The sequence below is a fragment of the Entelurus aequoreus genome, linkage group LG17 (genome assembly GCF_033978785.1).
Source record: "Entelurus aequoreus isolate RoL-2023_Sb linkage group LG17, RoL_Eaeq_v1.1, whole genome shotgun sequence".
Taxonomy (NCBI): Eukaryota; Metazoa; Chordata; class Actinopteri; order Syngnathiformes; family Syngnathidae; genus Entelurus; species Entelurus aequoreus.
Genome location: NC_084747.1, coordinates 13,137,101 through 13,152,420, shown reverse-complemented (window position 1 = coordinate 13,152,420; position 15,320 = coordinate 13,137,101). Strand labels below are relative to the sequence as shown.

The 15,320-nt window shown below is 41.2% G+C and overlaps 3 protein-coding genes across 8 annotated transcripts in view; all 3 read right to left on the bottom strand.

Moving 5' to 3' along the window:
* The window catches only part of LOC133632106 (zinc finger protein 845-like), a 111,906-nt gene that overhangs the window by 39,765 nt on the left and 56,821 nt on the right, over positions 1-15,320 (bottom strand). The gene's annotated exons all lie outside the window — the stretch shown is intronic.
* Positions 2,093-11,292, bottom strand: LOC133632399 (zinc finger protein 37-like). 2 transcript variants are annotated; one of them, XM_062024804.1, is made up of 3 exons: positions 11,013-11,292; positions 4,776-5,429; positions 2,093-2,471 (listed from the first exon to the last, which is right to left on the bottom strand). In XM_062024804.1, the coding sequence occupies exons 1-3, from the start codon at positions 11,113-11,115 to the stop codon at positions 2,464-2,466; spliced, it is 765 nt and encodes a 254-aa protein (XP_061880788.1). In that variant the 5' UTR covers positions 11,116-11,292; the 3' UTR covers positions 2,093-2,463. The 2 variants fall into 2 exon arrangements, with proteins under 2 accessions (XP_061880788.1, XP_061880787.1); XM_062024803.1 differs by lacking the exon at positions 2,093-2,471 and having other exon boundaries at positions 3,874-5,429.
* LOC133632389 (gastrula zinc finger protein XlCGF8.2DB-like) overlaps positions 12,556-15,320 on the bottom strand; it is a 61,360-nt gene continuing 58,595 nt past the window's right edge. For all 5 annotated transcript variants that reach the window (XM_062024791.1, XM_062024793.1, XM_062024789.1 and 2 more), the window contains exon 2: positions 12,556-14,807. In XM_062024791.1, coding sequence (XP_061880775.1) covers positions 13,390-14,807 — 1,418 coding nt within the window. In that variant the 3' untranslated portion in view covers positions 12,556-13,389. The remainder of the gene's footprint in view (positions 14,808-15,320) is intronic.

Genomic DNA, 15,320 nt, shown 5'->3' with positions numbered 1-15,320 from the left:
TAAAGAGTAATGGCAACGGTTTGTTTTCAACGCCAGTCTGGTTGCTATGGCTCGAAGAACCCGTATGTAGCTCAGTTGCCCGGATGTCGGCCCTCACCCATACTCACCTTACCTCAAATCCACGACATGATGAATATAAAAACACACCAAACGAGCCTAACAGAGTTGTTGTTTTGCTTTTAGTTTCTAAATTTGACTTTTGCATTCTTTCATCTCCTCTGATGTGAACTCCACTGCCTTCTTCAAGCTAACAATCATGGCGGCTCTTTCTTTACATTCTTCAACAAGGTCGGCTAATTTAGACTTTAAGGGCTTGAAATTCAAATAGTTTTCAAATGACAAAACTTCAAGTCACTCACCTTCATCTTTCGTCTTTATCTCCGTTGGTGATTTGCTGGAAGTTGGTGGCGCTGATTCTCTTTCATGTTCTCTTTTAGCGGACGTCGCCATCTTAGCATAGCAGTAGTCGTCCATCTTCTATCACGTCTTCAATCTTCACTTCAGATATCGCTCCAAACTCAATGCACGTTTCGTGGCTTTGGAAAATACCAATTGAGATATTTGTTGCTATATTTGCTGTGAATCATATGACTTTAAGATCGTGAATTCTTAGAATCTCCGAACAACCATAGCATGCGGTCTTTGTCTTTTTGCTTTGCTTCAAGTACACTTGCGCATGCGCTAAAAGTCAGCCACTTCCGTTTCCTACTCCTCAGCAGTTATTTTTTCAAAATAAAGGCATTTTAATCTTGTTTTAAAGCAATGGCTTGCAAAAGTATCTAACATTAAATAATCGATAACTACTCTTTGAAAATAAAATATATATATATATACAAGCATGTGCACAGACTTTTTCGATGGCTGAAAAAGGGCAAACATCGAAGAAAAAAATCATACATTTTAAATACTACAAGAAACACAGAAATATTTTTCAGGCCACTTAGTTGTTTTAGTTAAAAACCTTTAGAAAGTCAAATGATTACTCTGAATAAAGAAGAAAAGCACTAAGAGTGTAGATCTCCACCAGGACCAATCCTATTGTTCACGTGCTACTAAATTGTGTGCCATCTCATGTGTATCGTGTGCTGGTATGACAATAAACTTCCATGAATCCTGTAAAACACCAGACAGTTAGTAATATGGTTTCACATAAAAATGTTGGTGAAACTGCTCATTTCTACCTAGCGATAGGTGGCTCTAACTGTAGTGCTAATCACTCATGAGCAGAAAGCCCTCATCACACTGCTAATCAATAACTACCATCTTAGGCACTTAACATCACTAATCGCCAGTTAACAGCTATCATGCTAAATGTCAACTATCTTAAATGCAAACATGAAAACAAGACACATTAACGTCTTTCCCCATTACAAACATCATAACACAATCTAAACTTATATAAACACATTACTGTCTGAGCATATAAGATATTCAATTGTGTTACATCGCAATTTATTATATTGAAATTAGCCATGTGATTAAGATGGGCACGGTCTGACCAATCACAAGTCAGTAGGAGCTGCTTTGTTCTCGTGTTTGGAGAAAGCGGAAGAGCGATTGTCAGCCTGACATTGATGTGTCTCTGAGAACTGAACACATTTTTATAACTTATAACAAAATGTGTTTATACAGTAACCTGCTCACATGAGTCACATTACAGCAGGGGTGTCACACTCATTTTAACTAACTTCAGATTGTTTTCTTTATTTTATTTCATCCCAAAATGGAACAAGCACATTCTGAAAATGTACATATCACAAATAATCCTTTTGACAAAACACTTCAAGTTAGTTAAACATTTTGAGGAAAAAAAAGGTACATTTTCAAAAACACCTTAAAGAACACAATGAAGTTAGACTTAATCTCAGTGTTTCTACAAAGCAATTAAACTATAAGTCACAACCCATCTAGAATTGAACAAAAAACTAAATAAAGCATGAATAAAAACTATTCTATGTATCAACTACCTCAATAAAAATGTGGAAATGACAAATAAGGATTTGTCATTTCCACATATTAATCCTGTGTTATCTCAACAAACCATACAGACTGAGGTAGAAATTATTCAAGAGTGTTGAGTTACTTCCTGTCTTCTAGACATAATGTGTATTGATAGAAAAATAAAAGATGTGCAATGTGTGAACAATTTCAACAAAGCACAAATAAAAAGTTAAAAGACTGACAGTATTGCAGTAAATCACACACTGTTCACTTTCTTTACATTTGCACAGTTGGGGGCTAATTGTTCATATGTCTCTGATTTGCACATCAATCAGTCTGAGGAGTAAAAGTTGGCACTTGGTTATGCAAACAGTTACCCAGCATCACAACGTCAGTTTTGATGCATCTCAACTTTGCAGTGAAAAAGGGTGTAGTGCAGGTTTTTGAGCGTGCGCAAACTTGACACATGAGGCCCCAGGTCCCTGGACTGAAGAAGGAGTAACCAAGCACTTGAAGCATCATCTATCTTACTGTTCAGGAAGGTTTCAGATACAGAGAAGACATGGGGTCATGAGTGGATAAGATAATGCTCCAAATAATCCAAGTTTGTATGAATACCTCAGATATTTGTGAAAGAAGCAGTGAGGAGGTCCTGGGTAGGGTGGATGTTGCCAAATATGAGCAGTGTTGGGTTGGTTACTGAAAACCAGTAACTAGTTATAGTTACTAGTTGCTTTATTTCAAAAGTAACTCAGTTACAAACTCAGTTACTTACACCAAAAAGTAATGAATTGCTGTGAAAAGTAACTATGTAGTTACTTCTTTTTTTTTTTTTAAGGCTCCCATTAACGCCCTTTTAGCCTTCATGTCAGTACTGTTATTGCACTGGAGAATAATACAATCTGTTGATCAACTTGACATGCATTTGCATCACTGAACTCTGCTAAGCAATGTGGTCTACATACAACACACAAAGACAAAGATATGTTTCAAAGGGCCAATTTATTTCGGAACAGAACAAATTGACAAAACTATTTTAAATAGCTGCAACATAACATACATAAGTAACAAACCGCATAATAACAACATAGCTGTAAACCTGGCTCCACCCAAGGAAGGCACACATGACATGATTATAAGTCATGTCACTATATACAGCACACATACTGCTATACACACGCCTAACCAGGCGTTTTTTTCTCTTAAGGAATTGTAAAATAAAATCATGTCTTCAGGAGAGCAACACTCTACTGAAGCCCAGAACACTCTACACATTTCCCCAGTTTTAGTTTAGAGATAAGGAAATATTGGCCTGGCCCACTAGGATCCCTCTTTATGTTTGTGAACTTTATAGTCTATACATTTAGAGTGATGTGATAATCAAACACTCTAGAAGTCTAGAATGAAAGAGTATATAAGAGAATTGACAGAGTGTGTGTACCTTCAGTGATGAATGATGAGCAGAGGCAGAGTTCTGAGTGTCTTCTTTAGCTTGCTTTCCATGTTTATGTACTCACTGTCCACTGTGTCCAGCTGCCTGAAAGCGGGTGACTCTACTGTAGAAATAGCCTGCATGTCTTCTAGCACATACGCTGCAATGTCTCTATTAATGTTGTCCTGGCTAGCAGTGCCTCCGTTAAAATGTAGCTGCTGCGTGTCTCTCTTTAGTAGCTTCGTCGAAGCATGTTGCTTTTGTAGCTGTTTCTGCATATTTGAATTGCTAGGATAGGATCTTTGATCCGAGACACAACTTACATTTAACTCAAATGTTATTTTCTTTGTGCTCAACAAAAGAAAAGCAGTGAGAATATCTCCATGTTAGGAACCCGACTTCTGCTACGCCATGATGTCTTGTTGGTAAGCACATACATGCCCCCCCCCCTCCCGCCTCTCTCTTCTCCCGCTTGTGAGACAGGAAGAATCAGAGGGACGACACTGCAGCGCTCCAAAAAAACACACTCAGATCTTCTCAGTTTCTAGCCGATACTACATAAAAAATAACATAAAATAACGCAGTAACACATTATGTAGTAACGGTAACAGAGTTACTGAATATAAAAAATTGCGCGTTAGACTACTAGTTACAGCCGAAAAAAACGGCGTTACAGTAACGCGTTTTAGTCCCAACACTGCATATGAGCAACATACCACAACCTAAACAGCTAATTGGTTATTTTCCCTTGTGTGTTCTCATGTGTTTTACTGTGTCTGCATTATGTGGGAACCTTTTACAGCACACTGAACAACTGTGTGTGTTCTCATGTGTTGAGTCACATGGCTATTTTGAGAAAAGCTTTTGCCACAAACTGAACAACTAAATGGTTTTTCACCTGTGTGTGTTCTCAAGTGTCGAGTCAACAAGTTCTTAACAGAAAAGCTTTTGCCACAAACTGAACACTTATATGGTTTTTCACCTGTGTGTGTTCTCATGTGTTCAATCAAATTTCTCTCAACAGAAAAGCGTTTGCCACAAACTGAACAACTAAATGGTTTTTCACCTGTGTGTGTTCTCATGTGTTGAGTCAAATTCCTCTTAACAGAAAATCTTGAGCCACAAACTGAACACTTAAATGGTTTTTCACCTGTGTGTGTCCTCATGTGTTCATTTAAATTTCTCTTAACAGAAAAGCTTTTGCCACAAATTGAACAACTAAATGGTTTTTCACCTGTGTGTGTTCTCATGTGTTGAGTCAAATTTCTCTTAACAGAAAAGCTTTTGCCACAAACTGAACAAATAAATGGTTTTTCACCTGTGTGTGTTCTCATGTGGTGAGTCAAATTGATATTTCGAGAAAAGCTTTTGCCACAAATTGAGCAACTTAGATATGTTTCACCTCTCTTCTGTGAAGAGCATTCAGAGTGTTTGTTGTCAGTGTGAGTCCTCATATCACCTTCACAGTCTGTATCGCTGCTCAGAGTTTCTTCAACCTCGTCTTCAGCCTCACTATCTGATAGTGGAGCTAAGAGGTTGTCTAGTTGTGGTTTCTCTTCATCATCTTCAGTCTTCACAGAGAGAATACTCAGTGGAAACTTGGTGTAATCAGCTTCCTCTCGTCCTAGAAGACACTCTCCCTCCTGAGTGATGCAGAGTTCCTCCTCTTCCTTTTTAATGTGAGGTGGCTGTGAAGCCTCCTGCTTCAAAGTGGAGCTGCCCTCCTTAGGCTGAAGGGGAAGTTCTTTACAGTCGGTTTTCCTACTCATAGGTTCTTCAACCTTGTCTTTCGCCTCACTATGTGATAGTGGAGCTAAGAAGTTGTCTACTTGTGGTTTCTCTTCATCATCTTCAGTCTTCACAGAGAGAATACTCAGTGGAAACTTGGTGTAATCAGCTTCCTCTCGTCCTAGAAGACACTCTCCCTCCTGAGTGATGCAGAGTTCCTCCTCTTCCTTTTTAATGCAGGGTGGTTGTGGAGTCTCCTGCTTCAAAGTGGAGCTCCCCCCTAACTGAGGGGAAACTTCTTCTGGATTACCGATCAGCTGCTGGACGTCTGCAAGACACAAACAACAAAAACACACTTTCTTCTATGTACTGTATGTGTGTGTAGTAGGGTTGTACAGTATACTGCTACTAATAAAGTGTCGTGGTACTAATCAATTGAAATCGGTACTATACCACCTTTGAAAAGTACCGGTACTGTTCTTTCATCTGAATGAAATGATGGTGACTACAGAGCCGAGGCGCATGATGTTGAGTGTGTCAAAACGCACACACAAAGTGCATACAAGCAATAACATGGTGGAGAGGAAGAAAGGCAACAAAGGACAATTCTACTGGTTAATAAAGAGGGTGCGTGAAGTGCAATATGGAGGTATTTGGGCTTCTAAACTAACAATAAAGGTGACACTTTAAACAGGGAGCCGCCGCTCTGCAAGGGTTGCTTTACACCTTTCCTGTTTGGCGGCTCCCAGACCGTGGTCGAGGAGCGCAGGGGAGACGTTCCCTCCAGGGCGCATGTTTTGTCGGGGGTAACACTGGGTCCATAAAGCTCCACTCTTTTGGCCATCGATTAGTTACAAGTTGCTTACTTTATTTCTTATTTCCACAGGGCACAACCGGACATCCACCATGCTATTAACACTCCTCAAGACTACGACAAACAGTGAATGCATTTGGACTGGCAAAGCAGACTATCAGTAATTGTCCGCGATGTATGTCGAGCGATTACTCAACGTCTAGTTTTGTAATCCATAACTATTGTGAAGCCATGAAGTGGTTGTGGCCGTCAAGTACGACCGCCAAGTTCAGCCTACAAGCACAGTGTCCTGACCAGATATCTAGATCCCTAGATTGATTGTTGTAAAATGTTCTTTATCACATTGTTTACTTTCACACGTCCATTAAAGATATGATTCATGTATGATGGCTCAGGTGTGATTCACTACAATAGTCGAACAGCTGCTGATGGTGAGGCAAGCAAGGTTTACTGTTCAAAGAAATGTTCCAATAGTCTACATAGAAACACAGGGTAAGGATACACTTCCAGGTCAGAGGTGACTATGACGCGCGCATTTTTTCCGCGCATGCGTACTAGGTCAAATTGCGCCGGCAGACGGAGGGGGGAGGGGGTCTTAAACGGTGGCATTGTGTGTGTGTGGACAAGGATAAGGTTAGGTGGGATATACCCTGGATAACCTTAGCTGGCTTAGTGTAGAAGGGGTCTTAGAGATAGTGGCTGTTATGTCCACTCAAAAATCCATCGAATAACTTGATGGACTTGATGTATAACTTAGCTTAGTAATAATGCTCGCTAACTTTTTTATTAGTGGCATTTGCCAAAATTAGGAAAGAGGAACTCTTCTGTTTTGATTTAAAAATTCAGACAGCAACCAAACAACTGTAGGCTAGTCTTCAAAACACGCTGTTAACGAGTTGTTGCTCGCGACTTGAACACGTCCATTCTTTTCTGTTACTTGACGACACGACAAACTGTACAGAGACTTTGTTAAATGTGACTAAATACTCACCTCACCTCAAAACCATGGAGAAAAATAATAAGTCCATCTACCTTCTCCCCAAGAAGAGTTAAATTTTCTCCAGCTGTGGTTCATTACCACAAACACTTTTCACATGACAATTTCATGGACTGCAGCATTTGCACTACTCTCAACAAAACAGGCACACCGATTGTGTTGTAAAGAATATTTAGTTTATGTTAAAATCAGCACTTTTAGTGATATTGTTTGGTACTTGTTTATTTTACTAATTTATTTAGGTGTTATTTATGTTGCTATTTCATTTGAATATTCATGTCACACCCTCGTGAAAGTTGTCTTTTCAAATTTGGGACTTTGTTAAATTTCAGACACATCAATCTGCCTCTGAAACCATCGGCTTTACTCAGAAGCACCATCAAGACGGGTTCGACAACAGCTCGGTAGAAATACAGGAGCTGCTGGACACCAAGCGCAAAGCCCATGCTGCCCTGCTCTCCAACGCTCACTCTCCATCACTCCTCCACCATTATAAAACAACCAGAGCTGAGACACAGAAACAACTGGGGCTCATGGAAAATTAGTGGTGGCTCAAAAAAGCCCAGGAGATCCAGGGATATGCAGATGCTAATAATACCTGCGCATTCTACGCTGATGCAAAATCCATCTATGGCCCACAAAAGCGAAGCATCGCTCCAGTAAGATCCGCAGACGGACACGTGTTATTCAAGGATAAACAACAAATTCTTGAGCTTTGGGCTGAGCACTTCGACTCACTGCTCAATAATATAAACCCCTCTGATCCCTTAGTGCTCAATGCACTCCCAGATCTCCCGCCTTCTCCCTTCCTTGATGACCCTCCCATGTTCAGTGAGGTCCTTACTGCAATCAGGAGCCTCAAAAACAACAAGAGCCCTGGCCCTGACAGAATTCCAGCTGAGATACTAAAGAAGGGAGGCTATCTACTGAAGCGGAAGTTGTTTCACTTCATACTAGCCATCTGGCACAGAGAGGCCCTGCCTCAAGAATAAAAAGACAGCAACATCGTCACAATCTACAAGAAGAAAGGAGATGAATCATCTTGTGGAAATAGTCGTGGCATCTCCCTTCTCTCAGTGGCCGGCAAGGTACTTGCGAAAATTATGCTTTCTCGCCTTACATTTCTAACAGAGGGCCTCCTCCCAGAGACACAGTGTGGCTTCAGAAAGAACCGAAGTACACTAGACATGATCTTCGCTGCCCGTCAAATACAGGAGAAATGCAGGGAACAAAACAAGGACCTCTACATTACCTTTATTGACCTCACCAAGGCCTTTGACACAGTTGACCGTGATTTGCTCTGGAGCATCCTCAGGAAGTTTGTTGTCCCCCTCCCCCAAGTTTCTCAGCATCCTAAAACAGATTTACAATGGTATGCAGGCCTGTGTACTTGTAGGCAGTGAACAGTCCCCCTCTTTCCCCGTGAAAGTAGGGGTGAAGCAGGGGTGTGTACTGGCCCCAGCGATCTTCAATCTTTTTCTGGCAGCAGCCACACTCCTATTCCGCCAGTCCATCACGAAGGATAGTGGTGTCTCCATCGAGTTTCGCCTGGATGGGAGCCTATTCAACATCCGGCGCCTACAGGCAAAGACGAAGATGGCAGGCACCAACATCCAGGTGCTGCAATATGCAGACTACTGCGCACTCCTCGCCCACACTCCTGATGCCATGCAGCATGCACTAGACACCATGTCACCAGTCTACCGCTCACTAGGTCTGGTGATCAACATCCAGAAAACAGAGGTTCTCATCCAGGAGAGGTCCCCATCACCACCCCCTGTCTTTACCATCAGCGGCACACCCCTCAAGCTCGTTGAGCAGTTTTGCTACCTCGGCAGTACTCTGACCCCAACATGCCAGATTGATGATGACATCCAGGCTCGTATCAACTCAGCCTCCTCTGCCTTTGGAAGACTGCGCTCCCGGGTGTTTAAAAACAACCACCTTCGAACCTCAACGAAAGTGTCAGTCTACAGGGCGGTGTGTGTTTCAACTCTGCTGTATGGGTCAGAAGCCTGGACAATATACCGCAGACACATCCGCTGCCTTGATGCATTTAACATCAGATGTCTCCAACGCATTCTTGGCATCACATGGCAGGACCGAGTTCCTCATACGGACATCTTACATCACACTGAGTCTATAAGCATTGAGGCCACCCTGGCACAGCGACAACTCCGGTGGGTTGGTCACACCATCCGGATGCCAGGACACCGATTGCCTCGTCAGATGCTTTATGGTCAGCTCCTTTCAGCCAGCAGAAAGCCCGGAGGACAAAAGCTGCGTTACAAAGACCAACTGAAAGGGATATTGAAGAGGTGCAACATCAAACCCCACGAACTTGAGACAGCTGCTGCCAATCGATCGTTGTGGCGTTCGCTGTGCCATGACGGGGTCATGTATCTGGAGGAGTGTCGGAACCAACACCGGAGGGATCAGCGGAGGTGAAGACACCACCCTGCAGTTGCAGAACCATCCCAGCCCCCTGATCCAGGCCTGACATGTCCCCACTGTGGCAGGACGTGTGGTTCCAGGATCGGACTTCATAGTCATATGGAGTGGCATTGTCGCCAGCAACGATAGCCACCAACCAGAGCAAAAAAATGGAAGCCACGTCATCTTCGACTACGATGGACCGCCTAAGAAGAACAAGAAGAGTTACGGACAGCAAAGCCCTGTCTGTCTGTTATTTCACTTTACCTTTTTCTGTGTTGAAGCAGCAAAAAATGACATTATGTTAAATGAAGAGTTTCTGTCTCTGATCAATCAATCAATTATAGTTGATATAATAATGTAACTGCATCATTAAGCCTACATGAACTCCATGGTGTTCAGGGATGAATAGTCTCTCCTATTGCTATTGTACTATTTTTTCAGCTATAGTTACATTAATCACTAGTAATGGAGCAGCCTAGTTTTGAATGGCAGGGTCCCTGCTATCACATGTTGATAAAAATATAACATTTACATAATAAAAATCAACTACAGGCTTCCCAAATGCTGTAATAAATTAAGCATGATGAGTTGACTAGAAACTGTTTAATGCTGCACTTTTTATATGTAGAAGAAAAGTTTTGTCATTTTATTTAATCTGAGCAACATCTTGAGGCAGTTTTATGTTGATTAACGTGGATCTCGACTTAAACAAGTTGGAAAACTTATTTGGGTGTTACCATTTAGTGGTCAATTGTACGGAATATGTACTGTACTGTGCAATCTACTAATAAAAGTCGCAATCAATCAATAAAAAAAAGCACTTTATATGTAGAAAGGTTTTGTTAAGAAACCATTCTGAGCCTTATCTTGTTTAGTTTTTATTTGATATATGCTGTCCACATGAACCCTGGCAATGGACCCTGTGTGTATATGTATGTTATTGTTATGCTTAGCATTCATGACTGCCTGCTGTTGCACTGATCAGCCTAGTGGTGGCTCACATCCATCACACACAGCTATTTCTATTTTTGGGCAGAATTATTATAGTGTTCCCAATGTTAAAAGAATAAAGCCATTGTTTACAAATTTGGTAAATAAATAACCCAAAAATTTATATTTTGTGGTTTTCTTACTGTACCGTTAAGGAACCGAACCGTGGCCTCTAAACCGAGGTACGTACCGAGCCGAAATGTCTGTGTACTCTTACACCCTTACATATATTTAAAGGGGCTCATATGTTTGTAACTTGCTCTCACTTACATTTTTTAAACCACAAATATAACAAAACCACTACCAGCTGTCTTAATTTACCATTAGTGTTTGAACACAGCATACATTTTTTATTTTCTTGTTCTTTATTACCTCCAATCCTCTGCACGTTGATGTAGACATGTGGTCCAGTCTTCTCTTCACATATCTTACTCTTCCCCAACATCTCTTCTTTCACATCATTATTTTCTTTACACAAGCGCTTGTTTTGCTCTTCCACTTTCTTCATTTGACTTTTGCATTCTTTCATCTCCTCTGATGTGAACTCCACTGCCTTCTTCAAGCTAACAATCATGGCGGCTCTTTCTTTACATTCTTCAACATAGTCGGCTAATTTCTATTTTAGGGCTTTTAATTCAAACATCTTACAAATTACGAAACTTCAACTCACTCACCTTCATCTTCGGTTTTCATCTTTATCTCCGTTGGTGGCGCTGATTCTCTTTCATGTTCTCTTTTAGCGGACGTCGCCATCTTAGCATAGCAGTAGTCGTCCATCTTCTATCACGTCTTCAATCTTCACTTCAGATATCGCTCCAAACTCAATGCACGTTTCGTGGCTTTGGAAAATACCAATTGAGATATTTGTTGCTATATTTGCTGTGAATCATATGACTTTAAGATCGTGAATTCGAAAATTCTCCGAACAACCATAGCATGCGGTCTTCGTCTTTTTGCTTCGCTTCAAGAACATTTGCGCATGCGCTAGAAGTCAGCAACTTCCGTTTCCTACTCCGCAACAGTTGTTTTTCAAAACAAAGGCATTTTAATCTTGTCTTAAAACAATGGTTGTCAAAAGTATCCAACATCAAATAGTCGACAACTACTCTTTGAAAATAAAAAAAATATATATACAAGCACGTGCACAGACTTTTTCCATGGCTTTTGTTCAAACCAGAAAAAGGGCAAACATTGAAGGAAACAAATCATACATTTTAAATACTACAAGAAACACAGAAATATTTTACAACCCACTTAGTTGTTTTAGATCAAATCCTTTAGAAAGTACCTCATTTGTCATTTCCACATATTAATCCTGTGCTAACTCAACAAACCATACAAACTGAGGTAAAAACTATTCAAGAGTGTTGAGTTACTTCCTGTCTTCTAGACATAATGTGTATTGATAGAAAAATAAAAGCAGTGCAATGTGTGAACAATTTCAACAAAGCACAAATAAAAAGTTAAAAGACTGACAGTATTGCAGTAAATCACACACTGTTCACTTTCTTTACATTTGCACAGAAGACAATCATTTTCACAGAACTATATCAGTGTGCAGTGTCTCATGCTGCATTTTAAGTGGGGTTACTGATTGCTTATTTTACTACTGTTTTACGTTGGGTGGAGGGGGAGGAGTCACATTCCCGCTTTACCGTGTACCTCTTGCTTGGTATACTTGCTCGCCCCGGTATAATCTATTTGCTTGTCTAACAGAATTGCTATTGCGACATCCAGTGGACACAATAAGAACAGCAGTTTCTTTCATTAAAAATGCAGCTGAATTTTACACTTTGCAAACTCATCTCGCTTCAAGTGGTTTCAGATACAGAGAAGACATGGGGTCATGAATAGATAAGATTATTCTCCAAATAATCCAAGTTTGTATGAATTGATTGATTGATTGACTTTTATTAGTAGATTGCACAGTGAAGTACATATTCCGTACAATTGACCACTAAATGGTAACACCCGAATAAGTTTTTCAACTTGTTTAAGTCGGGGTCCACTTAAATTGATTCATGATACAGATATATACTATCATCATAATACAGTCATCACACAAGATAATCACATTTAATTATTTACATTATTTACAATCAGGGATGTGGAGGGGGGATATGGACATCAAGTAGTGGACATAGAGAGAGAGAGAGAGAGAGAGAGAGAGAGAGAGAGAGAGAGAGAGAGAGAGAGAGAGAGAGAGAGAGAGAGAGAGAGAGAGAGAGAGAGAGAGAGAGAGAGAGAGAGAGAGAGAGAGAGAGAGATCAGAAGGCATAAGAAAAAGAAAAAGTATCTGCATTTGATTGTTTACATTTGATTATTAGCAATCCGGGGAGGGTGTTAGTTTAGGGTTGTAGCTGCCTGGAGGTGAACTTTTATTGCGGTTTTGAAGGAGGATAGAGATGCCCTTTCTTTTATACCTGTTGGGAGCGCATTCCACATTGATGTGGCATAGAAAGAGAATGAGTTAAGACCTTTGTTAGTTCGGAATCTGGGTTTAACGTGGTTAGTGGAGCACCCCCTGGTGTTGTGGTTATGGCGGTCATTTACGTTAAGGAAGTAGTTTGACATGTCCTTCGGTATCAAAAAGGTATGCCGATGACATGTCGTTTATGTATATTAGGAACAGTAAAGGTCCCAATATACTGCCTTGGGGGACTCCACAGCTCACCGAGAGGGGGGGGGGACACGGTGCCGTTCACCTCTACCGCCTGCTCCCTCCCCTCCAAGTAAGATTGCATCCAGCTCCAAGAGGTTTTGTTAAATCCGATTGCTCTGAGCTTATCCAACGGTGTCAAAGGCCTTCTGAAGGTCCAGCATGACCATGCCGCAGTATTTGCCCGCGTCCACCTCATGTTTGATGTGGTCGGTCAGATAGAGAAGGCATGTGTCAGTGGAGTGGTTAGTTCTGAAGACGGATTGGAATTTGTACATGAGTTTATTAGTGGCAATACCTCAGATATTTGTGAAAGAAGCAGTGAGGAGGTCCTGGGTAGGGTGGATGTCACCACATATGAGCAACTTACCACAAACTAAACAGCTAATTGGTTATTTTCCCTTGTGTGTTCTTATGTGTTTTACTGCAACTGCATTATTTGCGAACCTTTTACAGCACACTGAACAACTAAATGGTTTTTCACTTGAGTGTGTTCTCATGTGTCGAGTCAAATGGCTCTTATCAGAAAAGCTTTTGCCACAAACTGAACACTTATATGGTTTCTCACCTGTGTGTGTTCTCATGTGTTGAGTCAAAATGCTTTTTTGAGAAAAGCTTTTGCCACAAACTGAACAACTAAATGGTTTATCACCTGTGTGTGTTCTCAAGTGCTGAGTAAAATTTCTCTTAACAGAAAAGCTTTTGCCACAAATTGAACAACTAAATGGTTTATCACCTGTGTGTGTTCTCATGTGTCGAGTCAAATGGCTCTGATCAGAAAAGCTTTTGCCACAAACTGAACACTTATATGGTTTCTCACCTGTGTGTGTTCTCATGTGTTGAGTCAAAATGCTTTTTTGAGAAAAGCTTTTGCCACAAACTGAACAACTAAATGGTTTATCACCTGTGTGTGTTCTCATGTGTTGAGTCAAATTTCTCTTAACAGAAAAGCTTTTGCCACAAATTGAACAACTAAATGGTTTTTCACCTGTGTGTGTTCTCATGTGTTGAGTCAAATTTCTCTTAACAGAAAAGCTTTTGCCACAAACTGAACAAATAAATGGTTTTTCACCTGTGTGTGTTCTCATGTGGTGAGTCAAATTGATATTTCGAGAAAAGCTTTTGCCACAAATTGAGCAACTTAGATATGTTTTACCTCTCTTCTCTGAAGAGCATTCAGAGTGTTTGTTGTCAGTGTGAGTCCTCATATCACCTTCACAGTCTTTATCGCTGCTCAAAGGTTCTTCAACCTCGTCTTCAGCCTCACTATCTGATAGTGGAGCTAAGAGGTTGTCTCGTTGTGGTTTCTCTTTATCATCTTCAGTCTTCACAGAGAGAATACTCAGTGGAAACTTGGTGTAATCAGCTTCCTCTCGTCCTAGAAGACACTCTCCCTCCTGAGTGATGCAGAGTTCCTCCTCTTCCTTTTTAATGCAGGGTGGTTGTGAAGCCTCCTGCTTCAAAGTGGAGCTGCCCTCCTTAGGCTGAAGGGGAAGTTCTTTACAGTCAGTTTTCCTACTCATAGGTTCTTCAACCTTGTCTTTCACCTCACTATGTGATAGTGGAGTTAAGAGGTTGTCTAGTTGTGGTTTCTCTTCATCATCTTCAGTCTTCACAGAGAGAATACTCAGTGGAAACTTGGTGTAATCAGCTTCCTCTCGTCCTAGAAGACACTCTCCCTCCTGAGTGATGCAGAGTTCCTCCTCTTCCTTTTTAATGCAGGGTGGTTGTGGAGTCTCCTGCTTCAAAGTGGAGCTCCCCCCTAACTGAGGGGAAACTTCTTCTGGATTACAGATCAGCTGCTGGACGTCTGCAAGACACAAACAACAAAAACACACTTTCTTCTATGTACTGTATGTGTGTGTAGTAGGGTTGTACAGTATACTGCTACTAATAAAGTGTCGTGGTACTAATCAATTGAAATCGGTACTATACCACCTTTGAAAAGTACCGGTACTGTTCTTTCATCTGAATGAAATGATGGTGACTACAGAGCCGAGGCGCATGATGTTGAGTGTGTCAAAACGCACACACAAAGTGCATACAAGCAATAACATGGTGGAGAGGAAGAAAGGCAACAAAGGACAATTCTACTGGTTAATAAAGAGGGTGCGTGAAGTGCAATATGGAGGTATTTGGGCTTCCAAACTAACAATAAAGGTGACACTTTAAACACGGAGCCGCCGCTCTGCAAGGGTTGCTTTACACCTTTCCTGTTTGGCGGCTCCCAGACCGTGGTCGAGGAGCGCAGGGGAGACGTTCCCTCCAGGGCGCATGTTTTGTCGGGGGTAACACTGGGTCCATAAAGCTTCACTCTTTTGGC